The sequence below is a fragment of the Pagrus major genome, chromosome 12, assembly GCF_040436345.1.
Source record: "Pagrus major chromosome 12, Pma_NU_1.0".
Taxonomy (NCBI): domain Eukaryota; kingdom Metazoa; phylum Chordata; class Actinopteri; order Spariformes; family Sparidae; genus Pagrus; species Pagrus major.
Genome location: NC_133226.1, coordinates 1,022,464 through 1,036,357, shown reverse-complemented (window position 1 = coordinate 1,036,357; position 13,894 = coordinate 1,022,464). Strand labels below are relative to the sequence as shown.

At 42.6% G+C, this 13,894-nt stretch overlaps 1 protein-coding gene across 1 annotated transcript; it reads right to left on the bottom strand.

Moving 5' to 3' along the window:
• Positions 1 to 45: 45 nt before the first annotated feature.
• spag16 (sperm associated antigen 16) lies at positions 46 to 8,388 on the bottom strand. Its single transcript, XM_073478338.1, has 3 exons — positions 7,417 to 8,388; positions 6,833 to 6,937; positions 46 to 693 (listed from the first exon to the last, which is right to left on the bottom strand). Exons 1-3 carry the CDS (start codon positions 8,386 to 8,388, stop codon positions 46 to 48), a joined length of 1,725 nt encoding a protein of 574 aa, XP_073334439.1.
• Positions 8,389 to 13,894: the final 5,506 nt, after the last annotated feature.

The following is a 13,894-nucleotide window of genomic DNA, read 5'->3' as shown; positions in this document are numbered from 1 at the left end:
TGACCGCACAGTCACCTAATCGTCAATTGTCAGATTCACGTTTTGTCATGACCAGATGTTTATCACTCCATCAGTCCCTGCTGACATCACAGTCTCCCCCTTGTGGTCAAAAGTCACACTTTGCACGACATCACTATGTCCAGACAGGCATCTGACCACGCAGGAGTCCACCTCCACCACTCTGACCAGACCATCACTGCTGGCAACAGCTAGCATCTTCCCTGATGGGCTAAATGACATCTGGTTGGCGGCCAGTGGCCCGGCATCCACTGTGGCCATAGCCAACGCGGGCTTCCTGATGTCCCACAGGTTTATGATGCCCCAAGAGTCACATGAGGCCATGGTGTTGCCTGCCAGGCTGAAGGCAGTGTGGTTGCAAGGGTGCTGGTGTCCATGGAAGGTAGCAGTGCAGACACCGAGCCTCGCATCCCACATGGCGAGGGCTTTATCCTCTGAGCAGGTGAGGAGGACGCTGGTGTAGGGCAGGAAACAAATGCTGTTGACTGAGGCGGTGTGACGACGCAGTGTGAGATGGCAGCGCTGGCTGTTCAGGTCCCACAGCTTGGCTGTTGTGTCAGCAGAGCAGGAGGCCAGAAAGTGGCCAGAGGAGTGGAAGGAGCAGCCCCAGGTGGGCTGGCTGTGACCACACAGAGTCAACACGCAGCAGCCATGAGAGAAATCCCAGAGACACACCTGCAGGAAGAACGACGAAGAGTCAATCACAGGACGATGACAGAAGAGCAGAAACCCTCACAAACACACTTTATGTTGTGTTTACCTGAAAGGTCCAATATTATGCACATTTTTAGGTTCATACTTTTATTTTGGGTGTCTACTATAAAATCTTTACGTGCTTTAATGCTCATAAAGCTCTTTTTTCTTTTGCTTTTCTGTCTGCTTGTCCGGTTTAGTGCCTGTCTCTTTAAGGGTGGGTCCATTATTTTTTTGTGTTTTTGTGGTTTTTATATCATTCTGTAGCTTCACAGTTGTATTTGTCTTTATATCTGAAAAATTTAATTTTCATCTAGAGAATGCTATTTTATTAAGCCCTTCTGAAAACTTTTCCATGTGACATGACAGGTTTCTGGATGATGACGTTGCTATATATAAGCCCCACAGTCCGCTTTATAGAGTGGTGTAGGGATGACAGATTTTTGTAAACTAACCTGGATGTTAGTATTGTCCTGGTTCCCTCATCAAAAAGCCTATAGGATTTTTGAATTGGATGTTGGATTATCACCAAAAATAAACTCTGTGACAAACACAAGTTTATGATCCTTACACGTTACATCAGTAAGATAATCTTTGCAGATGAACACTACTTTTGTCGTTTTTGGAGTATAAATTAAATAGCTATAAGTAAACAGCTAGTGTTAGGCTATAAACAGACTACATTGTGATTGCATGACTTAAAACGTCACCACTAAGCATCTCGCTACACAATTACTATATGCGTTTCTCATAAATTGATCAATCTACACATTGTAAAGTTATAGTTGGAATAGTTTGCAACTAAAGTCAGTCTGTAAAGTGAGTAGATGAATCTCAGGTTTGGCATAATGACATTTAATGTCCCCGACAACCTCTGTGGTCTAAATAAGCCACTTCTTTGCAACTGCTGATTTTAAGGCACGTAAGCGCTTCAGAATTCAGTTGTGGGACCTTTAATGATGTATTTTCTGTCATAGAACAAAATGTGTAAATATCTTAAGCATGACAACCACAGACCTTAATTCAGGCACTTAACTGACTACCACTTCTTGGACTGCGCAGTACACATTGAAGAAGACAGAAGCCTCAACATTGAGGTGTACAGAAAACCTACACACAGATCAGTATTTGCTGTTTGACTCTCATCACCCTCTGGAGTACAAGCTGGGGGTCAAGTCAGAGGGGAAGGAGAAGAAACAGAAGCACATCAGGGGAGCACTTTAAACCTGTGGTTACCCAAACTGGACCTTCATCAAAACCTCTAAAAGATCCAGAGCAGACAGAGAGGAGGAGACGAGAAACGTAACAACATTGTCATTCCCTATGTCGCGGGAACATCTGAGAAACTCAGGAGGATCTTTAATAAACATCATATCCCGGTTCACTTTGAACTTTCCAACACACTGAGGCAGAAACTTGTCCATCCTAAGGACAAAACACCCAGGAATTAACAGAATTGTAATGTAGTGTAGTTTATGCTGTTCAGTGCAGCCAGGACTTCACAGATTTTCACATTAGGGAGACAAAACCACCTCTCCATAAACGAATGGCACAACACAGGAGGGCCAACTCCTCAGGTCAAGACTCTGCTGTCCACTTACATCTGAAGGAGAAAAATCATTCCTTTGAGGACAACAATGTAAACATCTTGTCCAGAGAAGACAGATGGTTTGAAAGAGGAGTAAAGGAATCCATCTATGTCAAAGTGGAACGACCGTCTTTGAACAGAGGAGGTGGTCTAAGACATTTCTTATCACCCACCTACAATGTAATACTGAGTTCTCTCCCCAGACAGCTAACAACCATTCACACCTGGGCTCACCTAGCCCTAACAACTCACATGAAGGTCGGTTTGACCAACGACCCACAAGTGGCCCTAACGACTGAAACTCAGAGCTCACACGTGTCCTTAACGATTCTGTAAGGACACTCCCACACAGAGTTTAAAAGCCTGCAACTCCTCCAGTTAGTTAGAACTGAAGAAACCTCTTGGACGAGAGGTGAAACGTCTTCAAGAAACTGAAACAAGTCCAGTTGCCTATGATACAGCACTTAGATTTACCATAACCTGGATGACTGAGAACCTTCATCAACATCTGGAGCGTTATGTTCTACGTCACTGATGGTCATGTCACAAATGTACCGGAAACAGTTGTAACAGAACAGAAAACAACAATGGACCCATTGTGAAAGAAGCGTCTGTAAGCAGTGGATAAATTCTTTTGAGCGTCACAACCCCCTTGAAATGACTCTATAATATTTGGTCCAATAACATTTGGAAAGTCTAGAAGAGCAGCATGATGAAATTATTTTATCCCCCTTGAAGTTAGCTGGGCGCTAAACCGGAAGTTAGCTGGCTCAGTCGGCGATCCCGGTATTTTCATAGCCAGGAAGTCGAGCTTTTTTGGTTTTAAAACACCACTGAGCAGCTTTCATAGGAATGAACGGGGCTCTGCCTGCAACACTGTGTCCAGTAATAAAACATCCTTAATAGACCTGCATCCCACATTCCTTCTTTATTTAAACTTACGTTTAGATCAAAGCTGAGCCTAGGTGATAAAAACCAGAGTCTACTGCAGAGTCAACTGACCCAGGTGTAAATGCAGAGTCTTCACATTCCCATTGCACACAAAAGCCCGATCTTAGTGGGTTTGAGTGGGATTTTTGACCAGTGGAAAAGGGGTATTTGTCACACTTCCACCTGAAAAAAGCATCTGTCTCCGGCAGCGAGAGCCAGGCAGCTCCCACGGTTGACTAGCAATGATTGTGTGACATGATTTCTCGCAAAAAAACATTGCCTTCGACACCTTTCACTATTGTGTTGTTGTAGTTACTGTCTTTGGCAACTTCTATAGACAAAAATCACCAAATTTAATGAGAAAAAGTCACCACGGCGGTCAGCCCTCCTTACAGTATGTATTCCACATGATCTGACTGTTTTCTTCATCCTGGCTCCAGGCCTTACTGTGCACGAGGGCCACCGTCACAATCAAAGACAGTCTACAGATTCCCTCAGAGATATTAACGATTATTTAGACAGGATTCATAAAAGTTAACCATGAATTGAAGTTATTTTATCACTGAAATATCAGTAAATGTAAGTAATTATCACTCTTTGATGATGCAAATACATTTTTGAAAAAAGGAGCGTTAAGAATTCATAATTGGGAGCATAATTAGGCTGCAGCCTAGGGGCCCCACGTGTGGAGGGGCCGTGGCGTCACAGCCGTGGGGGACTTTTAAAACAAGGTGATTTCATCCCCCCGACTTTCTCCTAAGGTATTAAACCGCTTGCCCGCCCTCGCGGTGTACCAGCGTACTAAAATGGAGCGCACCTCAGTCCCCCATACATGAAAACCCATTGGCCAAGTTAGATTGATTGACAGCCATCAAGCCAATCACAGCCATTTGACCAAACCCACTAGTCCCAGCCCCCCAGGAAAGTAAACACTTACATGTAACACGGAGCTGCCGTCACTCGCTGCCGCAGACAGCGAACAGAGCAGAGGTATGAAACGGTTATTTAACTAGTTAATCATGTAGAATTTTGTCTGTAAATAACTAAACTATGTCTTGCTTTGTGGCATGTCCGCTAATATTAAGCAAGCCAGGTGGCAAACAAAGTTAATGCAAGCCAGGTAAAGTTAATGGTAACTGACAGATAGTTTTCTACAGACATCCACTGATTTTGATATTATTCAACATTATCATTATTCTTTTTGTTAGGAATGCCAAACAGGAAGAGGCAGCAGAAGATTGACTTCTTTTTCAAGTCAAGTTGTCATTTAATTGGAGTTATGTGACAGGAGGGAAACAGAAAGCTAGCTTTCAATCCATAAATGCACTAGTTCAATTTTATGGTAGTACATTCATATTCTTGCATTAATGCCATGTAGGTGTTCATTTACGTAACTTAAAGCTATTTGTTGGAGTTTAAAACCTTCTTTTCAATGAAGAAAATCTCCTACATCAACTCATCCCTGTTACTGCTCTCAGAAACTAGAAAAGAATAGAAATGAAGACAATGAAATGCAATAAAACTATTAAAATCTTAAATAATAAGAGGAATAAAATAATATAGAGTACAATAAAGGCTAGGATGAAAGATTAGTTAAAACAGATTAGAACAAGAAAATATATGTAAAATAATTAATAAAAAGCAGATAAAAGAACAACAAAAGAATTGAATGTTTCCTAATCAAAATCAAGGCTGTTTGTTCTAAGTTTACATAAAATATTTCAACACTTCCATGTTCAGGAATATTAACACTGAGTTCTTTATGTAGGATGTTTCTGAGGAAGGGAAGTTCAGGAGTCAGGACAAAGGAGAGCATGGAGAAGATGAGGGAGAGAACAGGAGAGAAGTTGGAGAGAAGACAAGAGGGGGAGAACACAAAAGAAGGAGAAGGGGAGAACATGAGAGAAGGAGAGGGAGATAACACAAGAGAAGAGGGAGGAACACAGTGTTCTTGCCAATTTCACTCACTCACACTTGTTCTTTAATAAGACATATACATTAATTTCTTAATACCATGGTATGTGATTGCTTGTGAATATATAATATCTTAGGTTAAAGAGCGTTGTGCTATAATGTACATTTTGAATGCAATATTATTGGCATATCCTAGTGAAGAAAATCTAGAAATGCATCGCATTAGTTTTGGAGACTGAAACAGGGGCCAAAGGTGGTTGTGGTGCTCATGTGCTACCCCAGAACCCCCCCCACATTTAAAATTGCTGCTCCACCCCTGTGGAGGGGTCCTTGAATTGGTCAGATTATTTTTTAGAAATTTAAATACACTTGTATAATTATGGTACTTGTACAATAATGGAAAAATTCATTGACCTCTATTGGTCCATGGGGTAATAAACAAACAAAACAGCACTGATTGGGCAGACACGGGTCACCTCATCCAATCAAGCTCATCGATTCGATTTGACCTACCTGTGTGCTAACTGGAGTGTGTGTGGATCATGTTTGCCAAATATTCTCCTGCACTGTTACACATGGTGCAAAATTAAATTTTTTCTGGGAGAGCATGATGCATAAGGGGGGGCCCACATAAAAAATAGCCTAGGGGCCCATGACTACCTTAATCCTCCTCTGACTAGCAGTGTTTGCAGTATTAATGTAGTTTTTCTTATCTGGCAGGGTGTTGCAGTGTTTGAGTTGGACCACTACATTTGATGTCCTCTTCAAGTCGCTCTTGAGAAAATTTCATGTAATTGTCCCCTCCAAAGGTGATATTTAATTTTCGCCCCTGTGAAGTTTTCAGACGAGTTTAAAAGACTGGCTCATCACACCTCATATGTATTTTATGTACTTACTGCCAAAAGACACATAGAAACCCCCAGACAGCGCACTGCAAACGCGTGTGACCCCTCCACTGCTACAACTTCCTTCTAGGGGAGACACTGGGTACTCATCACTACACCACTCCATAACAATCCTGTCCTCCATTACTGAGAGGTGCAGGTCTGTGTCTGTTTGAACATGGTGGGGGTGTTGCTGAACTGCATGTACAGAGTTAGGTGCATGGTCAGTCGCCAACCACAGTAGACATGATGAAGTGTATGCTTTGGCCAAATTCACACTAAATCCAGCAATAAAGCAGCTTCCCACAGGATATTTTTTGTGATTTAAGAATGTAACCACTGTGACACGATCAGAAAATACAGTTTTATTTTTATTTGTTCGTATTACCACTGCTCGCTCGACCACTGTCTCTTGCAATCTCCCTCCTTGAGCTGGGGAAAAGTTTTGACTTTGAATAGTGTTTTAACAAGTGGCAAATCACAAATTCTGAACAGTTTGCCTCCGACTTAAGGTTTAATGATAATTTTAAAAAAGGCATAACCATGCTCATATCTGCAATGCTACCTTTGGTCACTCTTCATGATTTCACAGTCAGTGAACTTGTGTGTGTGTGGGAATGGGAGGGGAGGGCATCTGCGCTGTAACCTATGTCACTGCCTTTACTAGCAGCTGGAATGTCCATTTTAAAAACCCGGAAGAAAATGAGGATGGACCTCCATGGGTTGAGTGTTTTGACACTAAGCACCTGCTTTAGAATAAAAAAGACACATACATCTCATTTTCTATAGTATGGGATGAACTTACCATGGTGTCTCCACTGGTTGTTGCCAGTTTTGATCCATCAGGGTGAAAACTGCAGCCAGACAGCCAATCAGAGTGACCCACACCTGTCAGAATCATCTGACTAACCTGGCAACACACATTACATGACATCAACCAATCAGAGTGTGTCTTTCCTTTACCTCATCTTTAATAAAAATGATATTATTTTAATGACTTGCCTGTTTATTTCTCATTTTCTAACATTGAGTTGTGTCTGGCCTCAATCATTAAACGTTCTTTTGTTGTATCATATATGTGGTCCCGCTTCATCTCAGTCTTATTTCATCTCATTTTGCCTGTGATGTGTAAGCTATCCAATTTTTTCTCTTCTCAGTTTGTCTTGTATCACCACTAAAAATATCTCATCTTCTTTAAATTAAATTCTTTTGTCTCATATATCTCATTTCACTGGCCATTTTATTACACATCATGTCATCTTATAACAAAAACTACTGCATCTTTTTATTCATTGGTTTGTCTTGTGTCATCTCAACCACTTAGACAGAATTTCATCACATATTTAATATCATCTCATGGATTCACATACAAGAACACCTTCCTCTTACCTTTTCTTCATTGGCTGGCAGTGCCCATAGCCTCCAGCTGCAGTCGTCACTGGCGGAGGCGAGGAACTGTTTTCGTGGATGGAGGTCGATGCAACTGATAGGTAGCTTGTGGGCCCTGATGGAGCAGGACAAACTTAAAGAATTGGGGTTTTTCCATTTTTCAAAATTCACCTGAGCCAGTTGAGAGTTCATCAGTCTGCTGCAGACGGAGAACTCTGTGTCCTTTGGGTGTCTGGTTGTGGTTCTTTTTTCTGATGATTTATCTGTGCTGTCGCTCCTTTTGATGCTTCTCTCTTTCTTGAGTTGGGGTTTTTCCTGATTCAGACTAGCTTCTGTGGTGTTTTTAACTTTGTCCTTTTTCAGACTGATGAGCATTTTCTGCCTCAGAGCTGCTTGATATTCGTCTTTCAGCTGCTTCAGCGCTGGCTCATAGGACTGCAGGTGTATCTTCAGTCGTTTGAAGTCCTCGATCAGCCTGTTTTTCTCCTCAGCAACTTGTCTGTACTGTAGCCGGTGGAAATCCCTCTCCCTCTGCATCCTCAACAAGCTGTTCCCTGTCACCAGCACCTCAGGTCTGATCAGCTCTGTCTCTCTGTGGACAGTTTGGAGCTCATTCTGGAGGAGCTGCCTGTGTGTGAGAGCGTCAGGGATGAAGAAGATGCCTGTTGCTGCCATTGTCAGACTCTCTGACAGGAGTTTCTGAGCTGAACTGTACCACTCTGCCTGAAAGCTGTTCAGAGTGTGGCTCAGGCTAATTCTCCGGAGGAAGTTCCTCAGGAAGTCGTCTACTGCCTCTGGGATTATGAGGATGATTTGTTGTTTGGATGGTCCAGGTTTTCTTCTGGTTGCAGTAGAGGAGGCAGCCTCCCTCATTGCCTCCTCAAAGTCTTCCTCCTCAATACTCCTCCCCTCCTCCTCTGAGAAAAACTCCTTGTTTCCCCCCTCTGCTCTTTCTTTTCTCCTTGCTGACATTTTCTCTTCTCTTCTCTGCCTCTGAGCTTCCTGTTTACTTGTGACCATGGTAACTGAGCCCAAAGCTGAGACATACCTGCACTTTGTTTACCCTGGTACCATAGCAACTCGATGACGCTGTTTTGTTTTAGACTTTCTGATCTGACATCTGTTTTGTAAATAAATACTATAATATTAATCAAATATTAATGTAATATTCATATTATAAATATTAAGGATATCTAATCTTTTTAAATATTTTATTGCTGTGCATCATCTTCTGTTAAAGTATTGTAGTGTAATATAACCATATAATCATAAGTAAGTAGTTAGTGGGTAATGACAACTGGTAACAAGTACTGAGAATCTAATCAAAATGTGAATGAATCATAAATGAATGGTTTTGCTCTGCTCTCTCACTAGTTGATTGAACATGCACCTATTGATTGAATTGATGATTAAACTACTGAATTGTGTTAACTTGGAGTGAAATATAACCACAAATATAAGAGTGAAATCATGTAACCAAATATACCACACTTTTATTATTGTTGTTAAAAGAGATGCAGTCAGTAGGGCAGTAGAACATATCATGGAGGAGAGAAAAAACGTCTCACAGCCGAGCACAGTGGAGGCAAGCAGACGCGGATTAATGCACAGGCTTCCCTAGGCTGCAGCCTAGGGGCCCCACGTGTGGAGGGGCCGTGGCGTCACAGCCGTGGGGGACTTTTAAAACAAGGTGATTTCATCCCCCCGACTTTCTCCTAAGGTATTAAACCGCTTGCCCGCCCTCGCGGTGTACCAGCGTACTAAAATGGAGCGCACCTCAGTCCCCCATACATGAAAACCCATTGGCCAAGTTAGATTGATTGACAGCCATCAAGCCAATCACAGCCATTTGACCAAACCCACTAGTCCCAGCCCCCCGGGAAAGTAAACACTTACATGTAACACGGAGCTGCCGTCACTCGCTGCCGCAGACAGCGAACAGAGCAGAGGTATGAAACGGTTATTTAACTAGTTAATAATGTAGAATTTTGTCTGTAAATAACTAAACTATGTCTTGCTTTGTGGCATGTCCACTAATATTAAGCAAGCCAGGTGGCAAACAAAGTTAATGCAAGCCAGGTAAAGTTAATGGTAACTGACAGATAGTTTTCTACAGACATCCACTGATTTTGATATTATTCAACATTATCATTATTCTTTTTGTTAGGAATGCCAAACAGGAAGAGGCAGCAGAAGATTGACTTCTTTTTCAAGTCAAGTTGTCATTTAATTGGAGTTATGTGACAGGAGGGAAACAGAAAGCTAGCTTTCAATCCATAAATGCACTAGTTCAATTTTATGGTAGTACATTCATATTCTTGCATTAATGCCATGTAGGTGTTCATTTACGTAACTTAAAGCTATTTGTTGGAGTTTAAAACCTTCTTTTCAATGAAGAAAATCTCCTACATCAACTCATCCCTGTTACTGCTCTCAGAAACTAGAAAAGAATAGAAATGAAGACAATGAAATGCAATAAAACTATTAAAATCTTAAATAATAAGAGGAATAAAATAATATAGAGTACAATAAAGGCTAGGATGAAAGATTAGTTAAAACAGATTAGAACAAGAAAATATATGTAAAATAATTAATAAAAAGCAGATAAAAGAACAACAAAAGAATTGAATGTTTCCTAATCAAAATCAAGGCTGTTTGTTCTAAGTTTACATAAAATATTTCAACACTTCCATGTTCAGGAATATTAACACTGAGTTCTTTATGTAGGATGTTTCTGAGGAAGGGAAGTTCAGGAGTCAGGACAAAGGAGAGCATGGAGAAGATGAGGGAGAGAACAGGAGAGAAGTTGGAGAGAAGACAAGAGGGGGAGAACACAGGAGAAGAGAGGGAGAACACAAAAGAAGGAGAAGGGGAGAACATGAGAGAAGGAGAGGGAGATAACACAAGAGAAGAGGGAGGAACACAGTGTTCTTGCCAGTTTCACTCACTCACACTTGTTCTTTAATAAGACATATACATTAATTTCTTAATACCATGGTATGTGATTGCTTGTGAATATATAATATCTTAGGTTAAAGAGCGTTGTGCTATAATGTACATTTTGAATGCAATATTATTGGCATATCCTAGTTAAGAAAATCTAGAAATGCATCGCATTAGTTTTGGAGACTGAAACAGGGGCCAAAGGTGGTTGTGGTGCTCATGTGCTACCCCAGAACCCCCCCACATTTAAAATTGCTGCTCCACCCCTGTGGAGGGGTCCTTGAATTGGTAAGATTATTTTTTAGAAATTTAAATACACTTGTATAATTATGGTACTTGTACAATAATGGAAAAATTCATTGACCTCTATTGGTCCATGGGGTAATAAACAAACAAAACAGCACTGATTGGGCAGACACGGGTCACCTCATCTAATCAAGCTCATCGATTCGATTTGACCTACCTGTGTGCTAACTGGAGTGTGTGTGGATCATGTTTGCCAAATATTCTCCTGCACTGTTACACATGGTGCAAAATTAAATTTTTTCTGGGAGAGCATGATGCATAAGGGGGGGCCCACATAAAAAATAGCCTAGGGGCCCATGACTACCTTAATCCTCCTCTGGCTACGGGTCCAGACGGGATCAGCTCCAGGCTCCTCAAGTCCTGTGCAGACCAGCTGTACAGGATTGTGGAGTACCTCTTCAACATGAGCCTGAAGCTGGGAAAAGTGCCACTGCTGTGGAAAACCTCCTGCGTGGTACCAGTACCAAAGGCCCCTCCCCCAAAGGACTTCACCAGCTACAGACCAGTTGCTCTCATTTCACACCTGATGAAGACCCTGGAGCAGCTGGTCCTTGTTCATCTCCGCCCTCTGGTGGGTCCTTTTATTGACCCACTCCAGTTTGCCTACCAGCCTGGCATCAGAGTGGACGACGCCATCATCTTCCTCCTGGACAGATCACTGTCTCACCTGGAAAAGCCTGGATGCACTGTGAGGATCATGTTCTATGATTTCTCCAGTGCTTTTAACACCATACAGCCTGCACTTTTGGGGGACAAGCTGGACCTCACGGGGGTGGACCAACACCTCACGTCCTGGATTCTCGACTACCTCACCAACCGGCCACAGTATGTGAGGACTTGGGACTGTGTGTCGGACACGGTTGTCTGCAGTACGGGGGCCCCACAGGGAACAGTCCTGGCCCCTTTCTTGTTCACCCTGTACACTGCAGACTTCTCCCACCAATCACCCCACCGCCATCTACAAAAGTTCTCTGACGACTCTGCTATCGTCGGTCTCATCAGGGACGGGGACGACAGAGCCTACAGAGAACTTATTAAGGACTTCGTAGACTGGTGCCAGTGGAACCACCTCCAGCTCAACGCTGGGGAAGACCAAAGAGCTGATGGTGGATTTCCGCAGACACAGACAACCCTGCACACAGGTGAACGTCCAGGGAACGGACATTGAGATGGTGCCATCTTACAAGTAGTTCACCTGAACAATAAACTGGACTGGACTGATCACACTGCAGCAACATACACCGCGTTCCAAATTATTATGCAAATTGGATTTAAGTGTCATTAACATTTCATTTTTTGTTTTTGGTTTATGGATGGTATTGTGTCTCAGGGCTCTTTGGATCACTGAAATCAATCTCAGACACCTGTGATAATTAGTTTGCCAGTTGAGCCCAATTAAAGGAAAACTACTTAAGAAGGACGTTCCACATTATTAAGCAGGCCACAGGTTTCAAGCAATATGGGAAAGAAAAAGGATCTCTCTGCTGCCAAAAAGCATCAAATAGTGCAATGCCTTGGACAAGGTATGAAAACATTAGATATTTCACGAAAACTTCAGCGTGATCTTCGTACTGTGAAGAGATTTGTGGCTGATTCAGAGCACAGATGGGTTTGTGCAGATAAAGGCATAATGAGGAAGGTTTCTGCCAGACAAATTCATCAGATTAAGAGAGCAGCTGCTAAAATGCCACTACAAAGCAGCAAACAGGTATTTGAAGCTGCTGGTGCCTCTGGAGTCCCGCGAACCTCAAGGTGTAGGATCCTCCAGAGGCTTGCAGTTGTGCATAAACCTACTATTCAGCCACCCCAAACCAATGCTCACAAACAGAAACAGTTGCAGTGGGCCCAGAAATACATGAAGACTAATTTTCAAACAGTCTTATTTACTGATGAGTGCCGTGCAACCCTGGATGGTCCAGAAAGATGGAGTAGTGGATGGTTGGTGGATGGCCACCAAGTCCCAACAAGGCTGCGACGTCAGCAAGGAGGTGGCGGAGTCATGTTTTGGGCCAGAATCATGGGGAGAGAGCTGGTAGGCCCCCTTAGGGTCCCTGAAGGTGTGAAAATGACCTCGGCAAAGTATATAGAGTTTCTGACTGACCACTTTCTTCCATGGTACAAAAAGAAGAACCGTGCCTTCCATAGCAAAATCATCTTTATGCATGACCAATGCACCATCTCATGCTGCAAAGAATACCTCTGTGTCATTGGCTGCTATGGGCATAAAAGGAGGGAAACTCATGGTGTGGCCCCCATCCTCCCCTGACCTCAACCCTATGAGAACCTCTGGAGCATCCTCAAGCAAAAGATCTATGATCGGGGAGGCAGTTCGCATCAAAACAGCAGCTCTGGGAGGCTATTCTGACATCCTGCAAAGAAATTCAAGCAGAAACTCTCCAAAAACTCACAAGTTCAATGGATGCAAGAATTGTGAAGGTGATATCAAAGAAGGGGTCCTATGTTAATATGTAATGATTTCAGTAAATATGACCTCCTAATGCTGCAAATTCAAAAAATGACCTTTTTCATTTCTTTACAACCTATAAAATGTTTTGAAACTGTTGTGCATAATAATTTGGAACAGTGCATTTTGAGTTTTTTATTTTTGAAAAAAATACTGTTATCATTGGGAGGTTTGTTCAATAAAATTTGAATTATACCCTAACGGTTGATGACTTGAAAATTATACTGACTGTCATTTGCATCGACTATTTAGGAAAATCAGAGAAAAATATCATTTGCATAATAATTTGGAACGCGGTGTATAAAAAAGGTCAGAGCAGACTCCATCTGCTGAGAAAGCTCAGGTCCTTTGGAGTGCAGGGGGCACTCCTGACAACTTTCTATGACTCTGTGGCATCAGCCATTTTCTATGGAGTAGTCTACTTGAGCAGCAGAATCTCGGCAGCAGGTAGGAAGAGACTTGATAAACTTATCAAGAAGGCCAGCTCCATCCTGGGATGCCCTCTTGACCCAGTGCAGGTGGTGGGAGAGAGCAGGATGATGGATAAGCTGTCATCGCTGCTGGTGAAGGAGTCCCACCCCCTGCAGGACACTATCACAGCACTGGGCAGCTCCTTCAGCAATAGACTGATACACCCCAAGTGTGTGAAAGAGAGGTATCACAGGTCCAAGTGTGTGAAGAAGAGGTATCACAGGTCCAAGTGTGTGGAGGAGAGGTATTGCAGGTCCTTCCTTCCTGCTGCTGTTAGACTGTACAACCAGCACT